At 45.2% G+C, this 22423-nt stretch overlaps 2 protein-coding genes across 6 annotated transcripts in view; both read right to left on the bottom strand.

The window, feature by feature from the left end:
* LRRK1 (leucine rich repeat kinase 1) overlaps positions 1-12008 on the bottom strand; it is a 73777-nt gene extending 61769 nt beyond the window's left edge. Inside the window, exons 1-2 of one of the 5 annotated variants that reach the window (XM_010390981.4) lie at positions 11927-12008; positions 8396-8609 (exon numbers count right to left, since the gene is read on the bottom strand). In XM_010390981.4, coding sequence (XP_010389283.3) covers positions 8396-8462 — 67 coding nt within the window. In that variant the 5' untranslated portion in view covers positions 8463-8609; positions 11927-12008. Of the gene's footprint in view, positions 1-7447; positions 8366-8395; positions 8610-11269; positions 11371-11522; positions 11590-11926 lie in introns of those variants that run through there. The other 4 variants (XM_010390978.4, XM_039557690.1, XM_039557691.1 and 1 more) reach the window with 4 other exon arrangements.
* A 1313-nt stretch (positions 12009-13321) lies between these two features.
* ALDH1A3 (aldehyde dehydrogenase 1 family member A3) overlaps positions 13322-22423 on the bottom strand; it is a 34159-nt gene continuing 25057 nt past the window's right edge. Inside the window, exons 10-13 of the mRNA XM_010390982.3 lie at positions 20448-20612; positions 18756-18913; positions 17391-17465; positions 13322-16028 (exon numbers count right to left, since the gene is read on the bottom strand). Of these exons, the coding sequence (XP_010389284.2) occupies positions 15956-16028; positions 17391-17465; positions 18756-18913; positions 20448-20612 (471 nt within the window). The 3' untranslated portion in view covers positions 13322-15955. The remainder of the gene's footprint in view (positions 16029-17390; positions 17466-18755; positions 18914-20447; positions 20613-22423) is intronic.

The following is a 22423-nucleotide window of genomic DNA, read 5'->3' as shown; positions in this document are numbered from 1 at the left end:
ACACCAATGTTTTCTCTCTTTCACAGAAATAATTTGCTCAAAATCCTTCTTCTAAAAAAATTGAAACATTAATTATTCACACTGGGGAAGTACCACCTCATGGCCAGCCCACTTTTGCAACTTAGACACATACTTAAAGCTTGCTTTAGAAAGAAGCAAATGCTTTTAGCCCCAGCTGTGAGAGGCTACATGTGGAGAGCTCAGGAGGGATTTGCTATGTGTGAGTAAGAGGAAGATGGGCCCATGGTCTCTGCTCAGGTCTCTTCTTTAGCACAAGTCTTCTACCAGCTCCACCAAAGACACATCCAGCAATCCCACAGCTCCTCTGATTTGGGAAAAGCAGCTCCTAAGCTTGTGCTTCACTTAATTAACACATGTAAACACTTTCCTAAATGGAAAACCCATTTACATCACTGCAACCCAATTGCTGATCAAAAATAGTAGCACAGAAGCAGCCAAAATCTAGCTCTCCAGAGAGACATAAGGTGTAGGAGTGTGACACCAGGACACTGACCCACACATTCCTTCCAGACCTACAGCCTGTATTCCCACATTATGCACAGCCAGAAGTTAACCCACATACTCAGACCTAACACAGGAGCCTCACAGGCTACTTTGACTAAAGTTTGGAGAATAAGAGAATATTTTTTATTTAAAAAACTGACAGATGCAGGAGACACATCTAAAGGAAGACGCCTTTCAAGAGATTTGAGGGGGCAAACATCCCACGCAGCAAAATCCAAGCTTAGTACATGTTAGACACAGTTCAATGAGCTTCTTTACTGTGCCTGCTTGACTAATAAAATACTCCTTGCTATACCCTCACTTCTCATTTATCACTAAGACAACCACTCTGGATCAGTTTAAGTAAAAGTGTTGCATGCAGAGAAAAAGAAATTGCAATCAAGATATTGGATACAGTTGGCATCAAGTGAGTTGAAGCGACAATTTGGCAACAGCAGAGCCAAGGGAAGTGCACAGCTGGGAAGCGCACCAGGGGAAAGGAATAGGTTAGTCTGGAAAAGAAAACAAAAAATCCACACAAAACCGTGAAGAAAGTGGGGCTTCACTCCAGCTTCTACTGAACTCAATGTGAGCACTTCCCACTTCTGACTCTTCCTCCATGGGAGTAGAGAAGATCCTGGTTTCCAGGACAGACTAGCTCAGAGGGAGGATCACCTTAACAGCTGTGTCTGGAGCAGAAAGAAAACCTGATGGAAAGTCCTCTGCTGTTGGCCCAGATAGCCACCAAAGCTTTAATGAGGCTACCAAAAAAACCCCATAAAACCTTCCTCTACTTGTGACAAAACCTACAAGTGGCAGAAATTGCCTGCATTTGCAGAGAGGGGGAAAGGGAGGTATTTTGTCTTCCTGGTGCCTGGGAATAACAGCACTCATTTCAGTGGAGGGAGGATGAAGATTCTGCCTGGGAGGATCCTAGGTCCATGTTCTGAGCCCACTGCAGCTCACAGCATTTTTGGATGTCTGTTCCAAGGCAGAGACAGCAAAATGAGGCAGGGCACGGTTCATCCCCCTCCCACCAACCTTTGACGAACTCTGATCCACTGCATCCAAGAACCTGGTCCTATCCATGCAAACGGCTTTGATTTGGCAGCTTTTATTCCCACCCTGCCACTGTATGAAAGGCCCAAGGTGCAAAACATGGGAGAATTATGACCAGGATTACAAGCTCACTTTAGGAGCCAGGCTTTTTGTTTTTCAAGCTATGCATGAGATCTGAAAAGGGATCCTGTCTATTAGTGTTACAAAAAAAAAAAAAAGTTCCTATTTGATGCAAAAATAAAAGCATTTTCAAAGGCTCTTTGATGTGAAAGACAGAAAGACATGCAGGCAGATTCTGGAGGAGGTCTTGTCTTCAGCAATTACCAGCACTCTTTTTGAATCCTACTCCCCAGACAGAACTTTTATGTGAAGCATATAATCACGCTGCAGAGTATATCAGCTCTAAACCTTGTGGCTTTTCAATTAAGCAGTAATAACCTCCAGTCCAAAACCTCCTTAACCAAGATGGGAATAAAACAAATAATCCCCAAAACCAATTAACTGCAGGTGAAACAAAGACATACTTGCTTTTAAAGGATTTCATTTTGAGCCCTTCTCGGGTAGATGCCAGTTTTCCAAGCAATATTTTGATCATTAAAACAAGAAGTGATGCAATTTCCACAGTGACCACAAACATACCAAGAATATTTGAGCTAAATTTATCCAGACTTCTTGTTTGAGTCACTGCTTTGGTTCATTATTTTTCCATGATTTTCAGCTATGCAGAGAGAGGAGCTGGGGGCAGCCTGGGACTGAGTTTTCCCCAGCAGTATGAAATGCCAGCCTTTATGCCTGGGAGCCACATACTGACTATTAGAGAGAAAATGAAGCTGCTCCTCCAGCTCTCAGCCCCAGGTCCCTGCTCCTTCCCACTCACCTCCTTCCTCCCACTCTTCCTGTGGCAGACTGACCCTCTCCCTCACCCCTGGGTGACAGTAACAGAGCTTGTCTTTACAGATGAGAAGTTCCTGAAGCTCACCAGGGATCTGCTGCCCTCTCCAACTGGAGAGGGAGAGCCAAAACAGAGAGGATCTGCCCCAGGTTTCCCACTGTGCATCTCCATGGCAGACCCCAAGCCCTGCCAGCAACACAAACTGTTGAACCCCAGAGTCCTTCTGACTGCAGAAAGGCTTTTGGAAGGGTGAGAGCCTTTCCTAAAACTTAAAGACTTTTTAAATAGGTCCTCTAAGTGGGGATGAGGCACAAATTAAAAACATGGAGACACTTCTGTTCTGAAAATATCAGCAGCTTACATAAAAGAGCTGCTGCTGTGGTGATACAGAATCATGCAAATAAGCAATTGCTGACCCACTAATGAGCACACACACTTGGATTAAGGGAAGGAATTAAATATCAGCCTGACTTGATGTAAAATCTGAAATAGAACCTATTAAGAGACAGACTTCATGGTTGAGTCACCATCCCTGGGGGAGTTTAAAAGCTGTGTGCATGTGGCACTTGGGGACACAGTTTAATGGTGGGCTTGGCTGTGCTGCGGGAACAGGTAGACCCAGTGACCTGAAAGGTCTTTTCCAGCCTTAAAAATTCCATAATTCTATGATTTTATATAGCAGATTGGGAGTCGAATGGTATAAAATCCATCTCCCCCATCCTCACCTGCAATGCAAACAGTTCCTCCCAGCTCACTGCCTTCTGCAAGCAGAGCCTTTATCCATCAGAGCAGTGAAAAACAAACAAACCACAGACTTAATGCTGTAAGGATCCCTGAAGATCCCATTATGTCAGTGCAAAGATTGTAATGGGTTTTGGATAAGGCCCCCATAGGCTCTGGGGAGGATAAACCCCCATAATTCATAGCATTTTCTTAATGCAAGTATAAAATCACCTGCAACATCTCTGTCAAAATAATAAATCAATTACAGGCCTGGTAAAGGCTGAGTTGGTGTGAACACTATCAATTGCTTTTTTCCCACTGAAACAGAGGACAGCAGTTCCATGACCCCAGAATCAACCTTCACCTGAAAGCTCCCTCATAAATCGCACCTCAGGAACATTGTAAAGAACTCCCTGTGTATAAGTTCTAAGGGCGAAGGATTTTCTTTACTACCTTATCTTTGTTTTTTTCCAGGCTTCTTGATAGAGTTGTCATAAGTTGCATTTCAATGTAATAGACCACAAATACATTTTAATGTGAAGGTGGAAAAATAAAGCTGAAAAGCAGCAGATAATTCCAGATACAGCTCAGATAAAGATACTGCTGCCTGTAAATCAAACTGGCTCTCAGGTCAGACTCTCTGCTCAATTAACTTCCCAAGGTCTTTAGTGCACCACTGGCTCTCACAGCAGCTCTGCCCTCCTTGATACAGCCCTCAAGTTCAAGAGCAGACTGGCTTTGATGGTTTTTATCAGGAAAATTGTAAATGCCTCAGCATTCCTTGCCCTTCTTCAAATGCAGGTTGGGTTTGGAGAGATGTTGTAACATTCAACTCTGCATGGGAGAGCAGGTTTAACCACAGGCATGTTCAGCTGCAGACCAGCCTTCCGCAGTGGTTCTTGGCCCCTTGTGAGATTGCACCACTTCAGTATGAAGAGTTTATTTAAATATTTAAAAATACAAGCCTATTACTGCCTTACTAGTGTACTTCCTATTCCTGCTGAGCATTTCCTACTTCTCCTTCTGCAGGGCATTCTGCAGTAAGACTGACTCACATACAAAACCTGTTCTATTTTCTGCTTTTTTAGCTCATAGGAACCCTTTCAGTTTGCTGTTTGGACTCAAATTTACTCTCAGCTTAACAAGCAGGAAAAAAACCAGAAAACCTTCAAGGCTGATTTAGTCTGATTATAAAGAACTTCACATGACTGACACACTTTGCAGCTCTCCAGTGCTCCGTGTGCTCAGTTCACCTCCCAGATCCTCTCCTTGTCCTTCTCACCCCACACTGTCATGAAAAACTCAGGGTGATGTGTGGATGGAAAAAGCAGGACACAGGCTGTGAGTATTCTTTCCCTGTTACACAGCACAATGTGCCCCAAGGCCCAGCTGCTGGTCCTGTCCCCACACACAGCTGATGGGAAGATTTTAAGGTTTACATGGTGATTTCATGAAGAACAATGTAATACCTGTGGTGCTGATTTTCCCTTCCTCCTCTATTCAGCAGGAAAGCTTTTTCAACAAAGCTATTCAAGTTCCTGCTGTTCACTTTTAAGGCAACAGTGGTGTAGAATTGTGAGGAAATCATAGAATCAGAGAACAGGTTGAGTTGGAAGGGACCCACCAGGATTATCGAGTCCACCTCTGCAATACCCTGCCCTGATGCCAACCAGCAGTGAGGCTGGAGGCACAAAGTGTGCCCCAAGAGGATAAACTGCTCCATTTGCTATTGGCCAACCTTGAGCTGTCACCACTCAAACTGTTGTGAAACTTTCCCTATAAAATTGCACTTGCTCCTGAGCAGTCCCTCTCGTTAAACGACCCTTTGACTTTTCCAGTTGAACCCTTACTCACACCAGAGCCTTTTTCAGGATTCAGGAAGCATCAGGGCAGGCAGCAGCTTTCCCTCTGAGTCAGATCTGAGCTGAGCCATGGCCCAGCCAGGGTTGCAAAGGTTGCTGCCATTGTGGGCAGCTTCTTTCTGATAAAAGATAAAGCCCTGTGAGCTGTAGGGTCACCACAGCATTTGCAAAGCACAGCTTTAGGGGCCTCTGGTCCACTCCAAATGACAGCTGGAGTCATATATTCTGGTTACTTGTTTGCTCCCTCATGTAATATTTAGGTCCCTTTTCCAGGCACACTGTCCATGTCTATCTGTGCTTTCCTGGACAGTGGAAAGTCACCAAGTTACAACTGATTTCCCTCAAAAGAAGTTGTGAAGGTGCTGTTAGTTAATATCTGCAAAGCTACTAAAAAGTTTGAAGCAGCTCTCCTTAGCATTGTTGTCCCTAATTATGTAATGTTAGACACATTCCACCATAACCCCCCTTTTCAGTGCTCATTTCTAGATTGAGCAGGAGAGAAGAGACACCCTCTGGCATGTTTGAAGGATAATCCAGTTCCACCTCTGAGACACACACGTGTGGCGTATGAATGCTCTGTAACTTTGAATAAAATACACAGTAAGAGGGAGATAAGCTCTTTAACAGAAGTACCCTGATGTTTCAGAAGACAATGACTGCTCTCCTACACCTCTGAGGAACTGTCTCCCAGAAAAGCACGTAAGAATTAAATCCTAGCTGTGAAATTTTGTAAGATTCAAAGAAACCAATCAGCCCATAGAAAGGAAATGAATCTTTATGCTTTTCTATGCATTCATAAAGTGATGCCTTTGGGCTTCCATTGTACTTCCTACAAAATTCACATCATGTCACCTCCTCTGTATTATGTAGAGCTCTTTAACCAAATTTAAAAAAAAACCCCAAACCCTGTGCTTCATGAAAGACTGCAGCCACCCCCATATCTCTGCTCAGTTTCTTTTAATTAGGACAAGATGAACAAATCCAGGAGAGGGGAAGCAGGGTTTGAGGAGGCAAGGGAGATGCTGGGTGCACCCACAAGGGAGCCTCATCCTGCGCTTCAGTGACAAATCCCCTCCGAGGGCTCAGTCAGCACCACCAAGTCAAGCCCAGCATCAACCCTGGAGGGAAGCGAGGGTCCAGTTCTGACACACAGCTCGCCCACTCCCGGGGAAAGCTGGCATCCTGCTGGGATACGGGAAGATCACTGCACAGCCGGGAGGAACAGCAGAGGAGACACCTGAGCAAGGTGAGCCCCTGCACCCTATGTTACATTTTCTAACATATAAGGATGCTGTGAACCTTTTCTCCACATACAATTGGCCAGGGCTTTATAGCTGCCAGGAAAAAAACTCCTAAAAAATCCTAAGGTTTCAGATAATGGAAGTGCACAGGGACCTGCTGAAAGGTGCCTCCAGCCCTACCAATCCGACTGACCCATCCCGGAGCCCCGACACCACCGTGCTCTGGTTAACCCCCCACAGCCACATGCCGGTCTCTCCTGCCCGAAAGAAAAAAAGACTCCAAGCTCTGAGCACTAACGAGGTCGTCGGCATTAAAGGAATGATCCGGGATCTCACTCCCCTTCCCAGCAGTTCCCACTGAATGGGAGCAGGAGACTGCATCCGTATTGTTCCTAAAGGCGCGTAAACAATGGGTTCGCATGTGGAGGCTGAATGAGTCACCGTGTTCCTGCTTCAGTCCCTGTAATGGGATCCGAATGCAGAACAAGGACCAGCTAACTTAGGGAGTGGACCGGTTAGCTAATGACAATCATTCTTGGCAGGACCCAAACAATCCTGAAATAACAATGAGTTTAAGCATGTACAGTACCCTTATAAAGAGCAAATCCACCAAGGCAGTACCGGTGCCTTGTACAGGGATCTTAAGATTTACAAGGATCCCTTTCCTAATTTTCCAACACTGTAGACTGTTTTAATATAACCCAGATATATCCATATAGAAGAGTCTACCACTGAGATTTGCATGCTTCTAGCTAACCAGTTTAACTGAATATAATTACATAACAGCAACGTGTAATAAAGTTCTCAGAAAAAAACCTGAAGTCAAAATGTAGAAAATACAACTATTCCACTTTTCACTTCATTATTCACTCCTACAATAATTTATTTACTGTATCTTTAAACAATGAGAAAACTTGTCAGATCACTACTGCAGAACAAAAATTTAGCAATTCGAAACAGTTGCAAACCGTTAGCGCAGATTAAAATTCTTCTCATGGTTTATAGCTTAGTATTCAAGTGGAGATAATTTCTTCCAGAGAGAAACTCAGAAAATAGAATTTAAAAATTATAAGAATATCCAATAACCAAGTGTTACAGAAAGGTACAAGGCTAATTACCAAAAGCAAACAGAAAAATCAGCATCACAGAACAAGCAGAATACATACGGAGAAAGGAAAGAGTTCCCAGAGCTCCCTGTGACGCTGGTGAGAAACGTCTTCAAACAAGACAAGGAGGCCTCTGAATAAACTATCGGGTTTTGCTTCATAGTTGCTGATAAAATCCAAAATAAGGCTGCAAAAACATTAGCTTCTGCTGGAGCCTGCTTACTCACTACAAAGCGTCAAACACACCTTCTTCCCACACTTCAAACGCAGATGCTGCCTCCTAATGAAGCACTTGCTGCAAGGGGGGAACACCGTTACACAAGAACAGGAGGCTATTTCTTGCTGCAGAAACATAACTGGGGTTTGACTCAGAGAAGCATGGCAGTGCTGGGGAGCTGAGGGTTGCAGTGAGAGAAACCATCCAAAAATAATTTGGCTGCTCAGGAAAAAAAAAAATTCACAGGAAGCAACCTGAAGCATATGTCCCTTCCAAAAGGGGAATTTCTTAATTACATAAACATAAACCTTCTAATCTAGCCCAACATTAAATCACTGCAAGCCACTGAATCAGAGCTGACAGTAAAACTGGAGCAGGTTAATATCTGTTCAGGCTGGGAAGAGATGCTCTGATTTTAGCAGCTTTCATACCCTGAACACCCATTGCATCAGTGACTGGGAACATATTTGCATTCACACACTGAAAAAGCACAGATCTTGTAAAACATATTTCGGAACTGGTGAGACGTGATACATATATTGACTAATTCCGTAGGCCTTTGGAGAACATCCATCTTCAGGGGAATGCTATTCTTACCACCTCAGTAGTTCAACATCATTCTCCCTGGAAGTAAAATTCCTTGTTCTAGACTGTAAATTTTCAAAGATTAGGGCTCAGAAAACTTTCCCATTTTTAAACTTCATCAAGGTCCAGTGGCAGCTGGGTACTGAGTTCTCTTAGAACCTTTTGCTCCCAGTCTGAACAGGAAAGAAATAAATCCTCCTATTTACCATTTTGTGGATCCATGTTGCTCTCCCTGCAAACAGCGGATTCCTCCGTTCCCACACACCAGTACATTCTGGGCTGCAGTTGTGAAGGTCCCTCAGACAAACTTTCCACAGCACTTCAAAGTGAACAGTGTTGTCAAAGCTGGATGGTCCCCATCATGTGAATGCAGGAGCAGAGGATGCTAGGGAGCACCATCCTGAAGAAACACCATTTACTCTGTTTAAAAATAAACAGCAAAACAAATTAATCATTCTACTATAGAAATTGTGAGACACTCATACCTCTCCACTATTAACACAGTTGTCTAAATGCTACATTGCAGAAATACACTTATCATCCTATAAATACAATTATTTTCATAATAGCTTTGTTAAGAGCATAAAATGAATTAATAGAGGGGACTAACAATTTCTGCACTACAGAAAGATAATGTTCCTAATTTTTCACCACCAAAGCTGCTCAGTCTTTGGGCAGAGGACAAGGGGGTAGGCAGGGGTCACAGCTGCAGTTTCAGATTCTCCACAAGCTGGTGTAAAGGCAGACCATTGAAACCCTGCAGTGCAGCTGGAAAAATCCTAAATGCAACCTCAAAACCTTTCCTATCCACAAAGACAACCACGGCTCTTGTGAGACTGTGAGAAAGTGAAAAATACTGATGTGGTTACTGAGATAATCCTCTGTAGGAAAGAGAAGAGGGTAAAGAGAAACACACCAGCTCCTGTCCCCTCTGCCCAGTCCTTCTAGAGAACTCTCTGACCCTGGAAGCATCAGGCTTCTTCAAACACACGCAGGGAGGCAAATCAGGCCCTTAGGAAATACCACAGGTTGGCTTCTTGTGAACTGCCTGGTGTAACAGGCAGCAGAAAATTGCACAGTTCAGTCTCCTGAGGCATTTCCAACTTCTTCCCTTTTCACAGCTGCACAACCACCCTTTAACCTCTTCATACAGAGGTTCAAACTACTGGAGGATTGAAGTGTCTGTCCAACCAGCATCAGAGCTTGTTCATTTTCTGCTTTCAGTTTCAGCCAGTAAATGCCTCTCAGATGTAACATGATGCTCCTCAACTGACTCTTACTGGTTCTTCTCATGTCTGGTGTGTGATGATGAAGTTTTGATTTGAGGCTTTATCTCAGCAAAGCTCATAACCCACCTCGCACTCTGGCCAGCAAGGCCCGAGATCATCCCTGACTCTCCCTGAGCAGAGCTGGCTTCCTGAGCTGGGATCAAAGGCCAAGGGGAATATAAAAATATGCTGATCTATCACCACTCTCCAGGAAGCTTTCTGCTCCTCCCTCCTTATACTGGGTTTCAACCACCAGCCAACAACACTAAAAATCACTGCATTGTACTTCAGTTGTTTCTAGGCAAATATTTGAATTTTAGATGCACTCAGCTTCTGCTGACCCTGACTTTGCACTACCTGGCAGCAGGAGCCAAAACTCACACCCCTGTGCCCACAGTCTGGGCATTGGGTGCTGCAGGAGGCTGAGATGGAGGTGATCCCCAAGCCCAGAACCAAGCCCACAAACTGGTGAATTGGGCCATGTTGGTGGAGGACTGAATTCTGTCCTGGAACGTTCTGGGTTCCCACCAGACTCGGCTTCTCTCCTGGTCTTAGCTTCCCTTGACCACACAGGAGGACCTGCTGTGCTGGGATCACACATCCCTCCATGCCACGGGTGGAGCACACCAGGCAGAGGTGTCAGGGAGGCTCTCACTTCCCCAAAGCAGTCCAGGTTGTTAACTCTGACAATGGAGGGGATGTGATGCCAGCAGCTGCCTGCCCTCAATGCACTGAGCAGCTCCAGTGAGAGTAAACACTTCCCCATGCACGCTCTGACCCACCAGCTCTGCAGCAGATGATGGTTTCTGAGGCATTTCCCTACTCTTGAGACAGGGACAAACCATGTGTGCCCACAACAACTGTACAAGAACACTGAACAGGTGTCAGTGTGGACCCCTGAGGCTTGAAAACCATCCCAGTCCTGATTTTTAGTTCTCTACTCACCTTATTCCCCAGGCTGAAACTTTCCTCATATAAAGTGAAAGGAAAAATAGCTTTTAAGAAAAATAGCGGTGTGGTTTTGATGATCAGTTGCCTTTAGCTGCAAGTAACTGAATGTTGTAGCCATGTGTATTAATGCCACACAGCGCCCATCTACGCAGGATTTCCGTATTTCAGGACCTTTGTGTATATAACGAAAAAAAAACCCTACAGAGCTTTATGTTAAGCAAGGTGCACACAACTGTAACTCATGCAAACACCACATGTGAATTTCATTTAGGGAGTCTACGTGCTCTACAGAATCTCGTTCAGAAGGAGACGGACCACGCAAAATACACCTGAACACGTGTAAATGGGATTTACATCCCATTTCACACATTCCCAGTCCTGACACCTGCTACTGCCCCAGCATATCTGACCACACCTGAACCATCACCTCCCCTCCACTTCACCAGCCCGCCCAGTCTTACCCGTGCATTGTGCCTAAAAGCAGCCAGGCCCTCAGAAACATCACAGTTTGCCCGAGATCGCTTCCTAATTCACAAAAAAACCCTGCTAAAACTTCAGTTCTTTGCTCAAACCACTTGTTGTTTCTGACACTCCCACCTGGGGCTGGGAATCACCACGGATCTGAGAGGCCCAGGGACCACCGGTGTGGAAAGGCGCTGGGGCTCTCCTGCCTGGTGTCACAGCGGGCGAGGTGATGGCGAACCAGGGGCTGAAGTGCCAGCCCAGGGACCCCCGGCCCGCCTTGGGCCGCCCTGCCCGCTGGGACCCGCATCCTTCCTCCCCGGGTGAGCAGTGAGCACCAAGCCACCCCCTTCTCCCACACCTCGGCCAGCGGCTTGGGGACTCGGGGGTCTCACAAACCTTTCCGGACGCTTTCCAGCTGCCGGGGTGGGGCGTCCCCTCAGAGCGAGTCTCGGTGCTCCCCGTCCCCGCCGGGCGGGGCGGCCGCGCTCCCGCCGCGCTGCGCCCGCAAAGTTCCCTCCGAACTTTCATTTTCTTTATAAGAAAACGCGGTTCCCCCCTCCTTTCCACCCGAAACGCCCCGGCAGCCCCCCACACCGACTGCCCTGGCGGCGAGGCAGGTGCCCGAGAAGCGGCAGCAAACCCACGGTACCTCCTGTGTCCCGGGCCAGCGCTCCCCCGCGCCGCCGGCGCCTCCTCCTCCTCCTCCTCCTCCGGCGCCGCCCGCACGCCTCGCTCCGCGGCCCGGGAGGCAGAGGGAGGCCGGCAGGAAAGGGAGCAGGACAGCGGCTCCTCCTCCGGCCCCTGGCCCGGCGCCGTGGCCAAGGGCGAGTCCCCCGGCACGGCCCCTCGCCTGCCGCCGAGGGCAGGGCTGGCCCGGAGCAGGCGGATGGAGCTCCTTCCCCAGACTCGACCCGCACGCCGGCCCGCCCCCGGGCAGCCCCTCAGGCTCAGCGGATTTGAGTTTTTTAGGAAAACCCAGCCTGGGAGTGGCGGTGGCTGGAGCAGGATCCCTCCCGCACCGCTGCCCATCGTCCCCGCAGGGCCCGGCCTTACCGCGGCAGCGCCCAGCACAGCTCTGACTTTGAAAGTTGCTCCTTCCCCGGATCGCGGCGAGTTTGGTCCTCGCTGGAAGAGCAGAGCGAGGTTGCCCCCTCTCTTCGGAAGGAGTCAGATGTTGGTGTGCGCAGTCCTTCCCCAGACTGACCCATTCCTCCCCAGGAACCTCTGACAAGGCAGAGATTGCTCCATTTCCCACACCCGTCGGACCAGCTAAGACAAGACCATTTCTGCGTGCCTTTTGCTTTGCTTTTCGTAGTGATTCTGTAAATTATACACAGAGGATGGGTTTTTTTCCCTGGTCCGTACCTAGCAATAGATCACTGATGGTCACTTGAGGATGGATGTGCATTCACAGAACGGCTGCGGTAGCCTGAGATTTGCTTGAGGGCTTCATTGGATGATTATGGAACAGAGATGTGTGTTCACCGGTGCTTTTCCCCGTGTTCAGGTGCCCATCAATCTGCATCCAGCTGCAGCCATAGGTGGAGAGCAAGAACGTACCAATACTATTGTTTTTTGACTTTTTACACAACTAAAAAACAGCGTTGCCTGTTTTTAGCACCCTTTCTACGTCTTATCCAGACTGCTCCCTTTTATGCCCCACAGCCCAGCTCTTACCCAGACCTTTCTTACACCTTTTTTAGCACAATGTTTGAAAATACCCCAAAATAACTCTTTTTCCTTTATTACGATAGAGCCTCTAATTTCCTCTGGCAATAATTTACCCACATATTCAAGCTAACTTTTCCCTTTTTTCCCTCACCAAATTTCATCCCACTCTTCCTTATGTCTCCATTGATTATGTCACTCACAGTAATGCCTTTGTATCTCCAGCCTTCCCTTTTCTGAAGTCTGAAAGCTTCTGAGTGATGCTGTCAGCAAGTGGAAAATTCAAGGAGTTTGGCTTGGTCTGTGTAGGGAGCCGATAGGAATTTCTCACACATCAGATGGGAAGAGAGTTAAAAGACAATGGAATGTTCTTGCTCTGTATCTACATTGCAGATGAGAGAAATAAAACAGGGCTGGGAACACATTTAGCGGAGCCACACTAGTGGTGGATGTGTCTCAAGGAGTTTAGAAAGCAGCCAGACCAAGGCAGGGAGCCCCGTCTGGCTGCAGGAGCCACAGTGTCTTGAAACACTTCATTTTGAGGCTCACCTCAGAAGGAAAAGAGGATCCATCCAACTTTGTGCTTGCCCCTGCCAGCTGCAGCTCTGCTCTTCTCCCTCTGCTCACGGTAAATGGCACAACTCAAGCTTTTATGGCAGAGCACTGACCACACTTAGCACTTTGTAAAATTGGCTAATTCTTCCCAAATTGCAGAAATTAATCCAAGTGCAGATTCCCTCACAGTCCCCCAGTGAGATACTGAATCCTCAGACACACCCATTTCACAAAGTTAAACATTTATTAGGAACAAGAACTATTACAAAAAAGATATCCATAGTCTAAATATATATACATGAGGTTTAAACATAGCATTTTCATGTACCTTTAGCTATAAAAATACATTAGATTAACTGTATCCTAATTTATAAATATAGTTCTTTTCTTTAAAAAAAACCAACTAGTATTTCATATGAAAGCCTTACTGTGCAATGGAAGAATATATATACCCTCTAAGGGGTTATTTTAAAGTTAGTGTCTAGTGTTATATAACTTAGAAAATTCAGTGTGTAGAGTCAAACCCTGATTTATACAAAAAGAGATACATTGACTTTTTAAAAACTTCATAAGGGGGAAAAAAGTGAAATATATATCATACGTATAAAGCCAGAAGAGTAGGATTTTAAGAATTTCAGATTATTTCAGTCTCCACCATTGTTTATCAAAAATACAGAGATACATCAGGATAACCAGCCTTTTACTGTTTGCCTCACCTCCCTACTGTCTGGCTGCAGCCCAAGAAAACCCTCAGGTGGGCAAGAGTAAAATGTTTGTCTGAGAAGATGTTTGCACTCTTACGTGCCTTACAAAAATAGAAACTTATTTATGATTAACCCATTTGGCCTTTGATGGGGAAGGGAGGACATTTTCATCACTGGAGAGGGAGATTTACCTGTCTCACACCCCCTGGGAGGACAGGCTCCTAGTTACACTGTTGGATGTATGTCACGTCAGAAGTGAAGTGGTGTGGAAGTGCAATTTTAACGTTCACCAACTAATAAGGAAGTTTAGGCTCATGCAAACTTTTTTCCTTACTTATCGCCACCCACCTTCCTTCCTCCTCCAAAAAAAGCTCCACTCATGCAACAGAATTTGTTGCTGTCTGAGCCTATCTGTGAGCAACGGAAGGTACTGGTTAAATCCTGGCTTGCAGCAGAGAAGAAAGGTTAGACCTGCATTTCTGCTTCAAGCTCTGACATCTGGAGCAGCAATCCTCATCAGTGCTCCCTGGAGATCTGCTGATAAGCCATAAGGAATCTCGGTGGGTTTGTTCTCAGAGGACAATCCCAGAGGGATCAGCTGAACTTCCTAACAAGCTGTCACCACTAACTCCTGCACACTCACAGCTCCTGCAGACGTGGGACTGGCTGTGCCTTTGCCAGGGTTCTCCAGCAGAGTCAGGAGGAGACAAGGAGGGAAAGCAGTGAACCCAGGAACTGAAGACAGCATGTGGCTTGTCATTAATCTCATCACAATCTCATAATAATGTCTGGGTATGCAAAGAAGTTACTGCAGGAGGTACTAAGGCATGAACTTGGTGTGACAGCCACTCCATGGACAGCTGTGAGCAAGGGACAATCCAAGGCAGTTGTTTTCTTAGGGAAGGATCAGCTACTCTGTGCTGGCCACGAGATGACAGCAGTCACAGGGACAAAGACTGTAAAGCTGCTGACACAGTGAAATCCAGCCACGTCTTATTCCATGGTAACGGGATTGTAGACCCTCCTCTTTAGCACTCAGGGTGTGCTTGGGAGCACCTGCCTTTTCACACTGCACTTCCAGGAATGTATTTTAAGCTACATTCATACACGACAAAGAAGCAGTGAGAAGAGCTTATAAGTTTTACTCTCATAGTAATAGTCCTGGCTCAAAAAACAAAGAGATGTTCAAAAAGCCTGAAAGTTGCAGAGAAAGAGAGAGCAGGACAGTTTCCTGCAGCTCTTCTGCTTCCTCCCCCAGATCAGAAGGACTGGTGTGGGGTGTTTTCTGTGGGGTATCTACCATGCTACATGCTCAGCATCCAACTCGGTGTCACCACAGTAAGTGCAGTGCAAAATTCTCTTGAGAAAAGTGCTATAGTGAAGGTTTGAGATACAACTGTGACTCACTGGGAGCCAGAAGGGTCAGCAAGTCAGGAACTTGCATTTGCAGCATGTGTAGTGTGTGCACACCCAAACATCAGGTTCCAAGGACACTTGAAAGTCTGTCTCTGTTGGGCGAAATACTGGCCCCAAAGGAGTCCTCTAGGAAACTCCCACAAATCTCATTCAGGGCTAGAATATCACCAGTATGGAGAATGCATATATCTTTAGAGACACCAAGATAACTCTTTCAAAGAGAATTTCCTTACAGAACCTTCCACGAAAGCTTGCACTCCCATTCCAAACTCCAGCTGCACTCTTCACACAAACTCCAGCAGCTCCAGTCAAGTTGTTCTAACCCTACCACTCAAGTCCATCTATGCCAAGGGAAATCCAGGTGCCTCTGAAGGTATTTGCCAGTACCAGTGATGGTACCAGCAGTCTCTCTTAACATGCCAGCGATGTCCATGTCCTTCAGGGGTACCGAGTTTGGAGCAGATGTCCTGCAAACACTGTGACTGACCAGCATCTGAGTCACAGGGAGCAGGCAGATGTACAGCCAGGGACTTGTAGAGTACAAGTGTGCACTGCCAGTAGGGTCAGTAAATCAGTTTGTGAAGAGCCAGTTGGCAAAATGGTGTCCAGTAGATTCAGTGTTCCTAGAGGAATAAAGACAGGTGTTTCCATTTTCCTTCCCACCCCTCCCCTCCCCCTTGCTCTGAACACGTCCCCCATGTGTCACATTCAGAGTGTCAGCATTTTAGGCCTCCTGTTTTCATGGACTCTTCTGGGAGAGTTTAATGGTGACTGTTTTCACTTCAGTATATTCTGCCAGAGCATATTCCCCACTGCAAAAGAAGAGAGGAGGAAAGCGACAAACAATTGTAGCATGTCAATGTGTATTTCCCTGAGAGAAGAGAGTTGTACATATGTGCATATTAACAGCTGCTGTAGGTGACATCAGGTCATTAAAACCAGATATGAACAACTTACACCAGCTATCTATTTGTTCCACTGCTTCTAATAACCACCAAGTACATGCACATAAGTACATACAGTTACACCCTGTTGTGAAAGAAACATGGAATGCTTTGGTCACTGTAACCCACAAGATGACACTTGTGACTCTGCCTAGTGCAAACTGAGTGCTGCTGTGAGAAGCCATACAAGAGACAGCCACGTACACACAGTTATTTGGTGCTTAGACAATAATTAAAGTTATTTTTTCACCAAAAGAAAGCTTCTGTCTACAAGATACCATGTCATCAGGAGGGCACAGTCGCTCCAGAAATGCATACTGATGAGAGAGCCCACCACTGCATTATGTCTTGGTTGGTGGTAACTGTTGGCTCTATTTCCATGCCTTGCCCATGGGAAATCTCTGACATCCTTTAATTAGCCAGGCAGTCAGGCAAAGCAAACCATAAGGTCTCAATATATATCTATGTCCCATCTGAGGATTCATTTATTTGTTGTGCTTAGCAAATGAGGCACCTGAATGTCTCAGAGCAGCAGATGCACCAGAACATTTACAGAAATGGTTTCTGAAATTAAATCTGGCTTGTGAAAGGAAAGGTGTGTTAGATTCTTCTGAGGAGTCTGCTGAAAGGTCTAAGAAAACCTGTCTCCTATATAAGAAGAAAATTAAGATTTAAGACAATGTCTCAGCTCTGGGTCTAACTCATAGGGTAACTAGTTAGAGCTGAAATGTTTGGTAGCCCCACAGCAACAGGCCAGGCTGGGAAAAGGGACAGAGGGCTCTTCTGTAATTTGGCAGCAAACTTGGAAGGTAGGATATAGAATGATTTGGGAGATCATTCCTTCCCACCAGAAGAGGTCCAACAAGGAACAATGATACAGCAGCAAAAAGAGGCACAGACACCACCATGGAAAGATGGGACAGGTTTGGGGTGGACACCAGTGTCCCCAGCCATGGTGCCATACTTCTCCCTTCATCTGAAAATCTAACTAGTATGGAAAAATGCTTCCAAGTGGACTTGACTGAACTGGAGCTATTAAAAGCTTATAAAGCAGATGAAGGTGCTCCTAAAGGAGTGCTTTACATCCACGCTCTACTGGCTTAGCACCTCCCTGTGCAGCATGCTGCAAGCCTGATTAAACTTTAAAAGCAAATTCAACAGCGTTTTCACAGTCACAAATGTTATTGCATTCACTACCCACACAGAAACAAAATATTGAGCAAAACTTACAGTTCTCTGCCATTGCCTGACATTTTAAAGCCACCAAAAGGAGCCTGTGCATAGAGCGCATTGTAACAGTTGATCCTACAATAAAAACATCAATTTTAGAAAGACAATTCAATACCAAAGAAAAGCAAGATGATTACAACAGCAACAATACAATAAAAGGCTGAAGTCTCTCAGTTTTCTCTTTTATGCAATTCAGTTACTTGAGAAATCAGATTTTAGCAATAAAATCTTCTTTTGCTGCAGAAACAGAAAACATCTGAGTACTTCTCAGTCTGACCTACATCTCACTTCATATCCTCTAATGGCAAAGACATTCATGCTTGAGCTGGAATTTATGCCATGTTCAGAGTCATGATTAAAATAAATAGTCCAAGCTGTTCCCTAATTTATTAAGCACATTCTGAAATGAACATGTTTACTCAGAAGGCTGTCTAAACAGTCACAACCAGGCCCTAGCATCCACTTCCAGGTATAGAAAATATTTGGACTGTATCAGACAATTGTGTCACAGTAAAATAAAACCACTAGGCCCATTTCTATAGATACTTGGTAGAAAAAGCTGATGCAGACACTTCCCCAGCATCTCAGTAAGATCAAATGACTGAAGGTCATACAGCACAGGTATGGCTTGTGCTGGAGGTCTGCATCTTCATGTGTGTTCAGCACATGTATCCTTCAAAGCCCAACATCCCATTTTTTGTAAGTATTTGAGGCAGATTCTTCTGGTGCCAACTCTTGGAATTAATCCTCTGCGTCAGAATCAGACACCAGATCAACTTCCTGTCTTGAGCGGGACAAAAATCAGGACTCCATCTTTGAAACGATTCTAATATAAAGAGAAATTTTGTAAGCAAAAATAGCTGCTCTTCTTTGTGACAGTGGTGTGTTGCCATCTACTGTCCGCACTGGTTTGTGCAGCAAAGTCCCATCTGGTGCTGGCTAAAGATCATGAGAATCGCTTTTTCGATGTACAGGGTTTTGGAAGGCATCACATCTGGTGGACCTTACTACAATCCCAACAAAGAAATACTTTGACTGAAGGAAAACCAGTCAATTTCTTGACACACTGTCTGGGCCTCACCACCTTATTTTGAGGAACAGATGTTGCTTCTGAGCAGAATATCAAAAACTAGGCAGGCTACTAATACATCTTACCTCCAGCACTTAGAGAATCACAGATATTCTGAGTTGGGAGGGACTTACAGCGATCATGAAATTCAACTCTTAAATGAACGGTACATATGGGGATGGAGCCCACAACCTTATTAGCACCATGCTCTTACCAACATGACTGCCAAGTCCTAAATCCCTCTCCCCTCTCAGGAAACAAAGCCCCAGCCCACCCTCTGTTCCCAGGCTGCTCACCAGACTGTTCCTGACTGCAGAGCCGAAGCCAGGGTTAAGGCTCTGTCCAGGTTCTTGGTGAACACCGCGGCTGTGAGTCCGTACTCGGTGCTGTTGGCTCTTCTTATCACCTCTTCTATACTCTTGAACTTCATAATTGGCTGAACTGGCCCAAAAATCTGCACATATCAATTAAACCTTAGTACAGGAAAGCATCTCCTAATTGTGGTAATGTTGAAGTAATCAGAATCAGATGCTCTCTTTGGATAATATATTTAAAATGTTATATCTTAGCTTTCTAGGGGTTGCTTATAGAGTATCTTAAAAACTACTAATTAAACTTCAAAGGAAGCATTGTGATGTGCTGTAGTAGTTAATAAATGTTAAGATCCAACAACGAATGGATCATCTACAACAATCAAAAGAAGCAGAGTTAGATCTGGACAAGTTACAAATGATTCATCCTTACTCCATTTACAGCTCTCCGTTTGAACTCTGAAGCTGAGTGTACTCAAGTAACAATTAATTTATTTCAGGGACTGCAAGTTTTCTTCCTTGGTTTTAACCCTGATTTTGTCACTGTATGCATTTTATTTGCATGCAGTGCATTTACCACGTCTGTGTTTGACCACAAATTTGGCTTCCCAGGTGCCGGTGTAAAGGCAACAGGCATACAGAGGGCTTCCCGAATTTTGGGATGGAGTCTCTCATCAGGTACAGTATCAAAGGTGGAGCCCTTTCTTGGTCTGCAGGGTCTCACAGCACAATAAAGCCCATTGAAGGTGAGATACAAACTAATTTTGGCCACTTTTAGGCTCATCCAAGTATTTCTAAATGTCTTTGTTTTGGGATATCCAGGCTCTTAAGTGGAGCCTCAGTCCTAGGCAAAGGATGAACATTTGCAAACAAAACTGCCAATGAATGGAACCGAATAAGCTTTGTGAATCATGGCTTGGGATTTGGAGTCAGTTCATTAAGAAAAGGTCTGTCATGGGATTTTCAGCTCTTTTTCTCTCTATTTTTAGCATGTAACTCATGCCCTGATATCTTTCCCAGGTTCCTTAGAGATTCTGTGGCAGATCTGAGACATTTAAACATCTTGCCAGGAGTGAACAGCAAGCAGCCCCATAAAAAGCACTAGGCTAAACTATAAAATACAAACGCCAGTTAGACTTTGGCAACTACTTATTTTCCATTAGGGAACATGATGAAAAGTAGATTAACTTTTATTTCAAAGGAATATCACAGGATCTAATCACATGCAGCTTGTTCAACATTTCTGCATATGAATAATGAAAGCCAGAGTATTAGATCTGCACTTTGCTGGCTTTGACCATGTTTTCATATAGGAAAGAAATAGTCAGTCTCAGGGGATTTTGCCATGAGAATGGAATCTGGGATTGTTTCAGATGCTAAGGCTGCTTCAGAGAACTTCAGTGGCCATTCCTTTGTTCCTTACCAGGATAAGGTTCCAAAGTTATTTTCCTACCTTCCTGCAATAAAGCAACCCCTTCTGTACAAAGTAGTGGAGCAAGAACACACATTACACTATCCACTGTCACTGGCAATTACAGGGTAAATAATTGCTCCAGTTTGCCACAGTGTCAGTTATTTTTACTCAGTTATTTATATTTAAAATTAAGGATGCAGACAGACCCCCTCCATCACCACTATTTCTTATTCTGAAGCAGCATTTATCTAGGTGATTTGTACCTCTTCTTTGGCAATTCTCATGTTATCAGTGACCTCTGAAAACACCGTGGGTTTTATAAACAGTCCTCTGTCTTCAATGGCAAGACCACCACACTCCAGCTTAGCGCCTTCTTTCTTCCCACTTTCTATCAGCTCCAGGATTTTATCAAACTGTTTTTGGTCAATCTGTCAGACACAAAAGGAAAAGAAACAGAGAGCAGCATCTTTATTATCATGGTTCCAGAGAGGAGTCATGGAATGTGGCCCAGGGGCACGTTTGCAGGGCACTGTCAAACTGGGTCAGTTTACAGCTCAGTTTAGGATGTGGCAGTCAGGCAGCGAGCAGGGAGAAAGACAGGACATGGGCATAGCCCTGAGCCACAGAAAACAGAAGGTGAAATGACATGTGACAGTTTAATATAATCTAATAGTTTGCTGCTACATGGAAGGGTCTCCCCACTTTCCCTTCCTGGGTGTTTTGGATATGTGTTCCCACAGCTCACTCACTTGAGCTCTGGGATTTGCTGACCTTCTCCAAGCACAGATTTATCTCAGTAGCAGTATGAGAACAGTCTGAGATGGACTAGCAAGCTCAGCAAGGGATCTGACCAGCAATAGAATCAGTACAGGAGAGGGAGAACCAGGGTATAAGAACTATAAACTTTGCTGCATTGTGCAGCTTCACCCACAGCTCCTTCTCCCCCTCTGGAAGAACCTAGCAAGCTCTGCCTCCACCTCCTTCCACACTGCATGCTACATGAACAGCCTCAAAGATAAGCCCTGTTGGTGGGGTTACTTCAGAACTGTTATACCAAAGCCTTGCTTTTAAAATCAGAATAACTTTTCACAGTTCTTAGAGACTGGTACAATCCTGCATTTTTTTTCTCTGTACTGGGAGCCACAGCCTCACTTTTAACTACCAACCTTGTCTATCTCCTCCTCACCCCCACCTAAATATGGAGTAATCTCAAATAGTGAGTGCTGCTGTCATTAGCCTTTAACCAGGGATTTCCGTAGGAGTGGGGAAAGGCCAGTTCAGTGGCAGGACCCTGAAGCTGCACAGCTGCACCAGGACTCAGAGGAGACATCCTGTAGTCCACAAGCACAGTGTGTCCTGTGCTGGGAAGAGGTGCAGAAGCCCACAGCACTTCCATGCTCCTTCTTCCATGCTCCACGTGCAGCAGTGGACTGCAGAACTGCAGGTTTCAAACACATCTTACATGACGTGTAATTAAGTGATGAAACTCCTCATCACAGCAGGCTGGAGATGGTAAAAGATTTATGGTGATGTTTTTAAAAAGAAAAACTCAACAAAAACCTCAACAAATTTATTGAGGTGATTAAATAAAAGGCTCCACCCACTGGTACAAGGTGTCCTGGAAGCCTGGGGGGTTACTTTGGTTGCCAGGTATCTCCAGATGCTTGTATGGCTCAATCCCCCTGCCTAGGCATCTGGTTTTATTTCAGCAGGGCCAGTTGCCAGTTGGGACTGTTTACACGGAGTGTTCCACACTTGACTCCTCCAGATTACAGACTATATCCTGTCTCTAGTTAATCCTGGCCACACACAATCCAAGTTTTCATGCTTTTAGACAAATATCAAAGCTGCAGGAGGGTGTCCTTGAGGTACTTCTGGTACACCGTGGAAACAGAGCCCAGCACATCTCAGGGCAAACAGATGTGTGTGTACCACATGCACTGTGGACAGTGTGTTCTAAGTGCTTGTGTTCTCTCGTGTTTTAAGGTGCTACTTAAGGACACAATTCATGCTACTGCCCCAGGAACTGCGTGCCCTCCTGTAGGATACAGTATCACACTGAGTTTGGCAGGTGTCATACACATTGTCTATTTGTCTGGTTGCTTAGTTGCCAAGTGCAAATAATTCAAAAATATCTGCAAGTGCTTTCCATCCTGGCATGTCTGTAATCCAGACCAATCCAGTCCATCCACTTCACATCACAGAAAACAAAACAAGGATATTTATACAGCTGTAACTT

Source organism: Corvus cornix, chromosome 10 (genome assembly GCF_000738735.6).
Source record: "Corvus cornix cornix isolate S_Up_H32 chromosome 10, ASM73873v5, whole genome shotgun sequence".
Classification (NCBI taxonomy): Eukaryota; Metazoa; Chordata; class Aves; order Passeriformes; family Corvidae; genus Corvus; species Corvus cornix.
Note: the sequence above shows the minus strand (reverse complement) of the source record. Positions and strands in the feature narration are given on the sequence as shown.